Source organism: Laccaria bicolor, genomic scaffold, assembly GCF_000143565.1.
Source record: "Laccaria bicolor S238N-H82 LACBIscaffold_425 genomic scaffold, whole genome shotgun sequence".
Classification (NCBI taxonomy): Eukaryota; Fungi; Basidiomycota; class Agaricomycetes; order Agaricales; family Hydnangiaceae; genus Laccaria; species Laccaria bicolor.
In genome coordinates, this window is record NW_001890275.1 from 1,958 (window position 1) to 3,155 (window position 1,198).

Sequence of the window (1,198 nt, forward strand, 5' to 3'; positions counted from 1 at the left end):
GAGGATCCCTTCTACAGGGAACTCGGTATAGTAACCCGAGAACGGTCGAAAAAGATTGCTGAAGAAAGTGTCGTTCCACCCAGTCCAAGAAAGTTTCATTCGTCAGTTAAACCTATCATGTTTAATGATGTTAGTCATTCATGCCTGGGTGCGAAATACATAGCATGTTCAATGATGTTAGTCTGTGTCCGGTTTCAGCAGTGTCACTTCGTAGTTCATCATGTTTTCCTATCATGAAAGGCAAGGGTTGAAAAGGTGTTCGTTTGACTAATTGAGCCGGGAGGCTTGTCTTACGACCAATTAAATGTGAGCACTATCCGGCAGCGGGTATCTTCAACCGTGCCCGGGTGCAAACTACATAGCGAACCAACCTCGGTCTTGTGATCTAATCTTCTACTTAAACCCTGGTCCATCCCTTTTGTCCCTCCCCTTCCCCTTGTCTGGGATCTTGTCTGGGATGAATGGCCGTAGTCCTTCTAAAGTAGCGTCCATTGCTGCAACCAGATCACGGTCTGAATCGATTTGTTCACGCAACCGGTCTTTCTCCCTCCTCAAGGTGGCCAAAACATACCGATAATGGCTCGTTGTCACTATGCTGTCAGGCAGGGATCTGAGTGCCTCCTGGTGAATTTCGCTATGACGAACCAGGTCCATATGATCCATCTCGGTAAACTCATCTCCCCTCGTCAACAATTTATCAAAGGCGGCCTGCAAATTCCTAATCGAAGGGTCGGATGAAGCCTCGGGGTCCATAGCTCTTTCCCACACTTTGCCAATTGCCTGAACGACCTCGGCTACCACGCCCGTGCGATCACCAATGCTGTCATCAGACACAACCTTGATATTGTACTTGCGACATAAACCCCTTGCACGTGGGGAGTTTGGATCCAAGTCCAACAATTCGGTCGAAGGTGGTGGGCGTGGTGTTGTCCTCTCTTGAGTGTAGACAAAGACAGGAGCCAGGCCGAAAACGAAGGCATCGCCTGGCCGAGTTGGCAGAATGGCAGCTCCTCCTTGGCCCTGGAGTCGTAATTTGGCCTCTTGTGATTTCGTCAGATACTTCCGTGATCCCAGAGTACTATTGGACCTTGAGGCGCCAGGGGAAGACATGCCTGGTTTGTCAGAGGCAGGAGCTGGAGCAGACGTGCCAGGTGTTTGAAAATCAATGGAAGGCTGAACAGCCGAGGCCGGGGAAATA

General features: G+C 50.0%; 1 protein-coding gene across 1 annotated transcript in view; it reads right to left on the minus strand.

Moving 5' to 3' along the window:
• Positions 1–393: 393 nt before the first annotated feature.
• The window catches only part of LACBIDRAFT_336224 (uncharacterized protein), a gene marked incomplete at both ends in the record, with an annotated part of 1,569 nt that continues 764 nt past the window's right edge, over positions 394–1,198 (minus strand). Inside the window, one exon of the mRNA XM_001891163.1 lies at positions 394–1,133. Within this exon, the coding sequence (XP_001891198.1) occupies positions 394–1,133 (740 nt within the window). The remainder of the gene's footprint in view (positions 1,134–1,198) is intronic.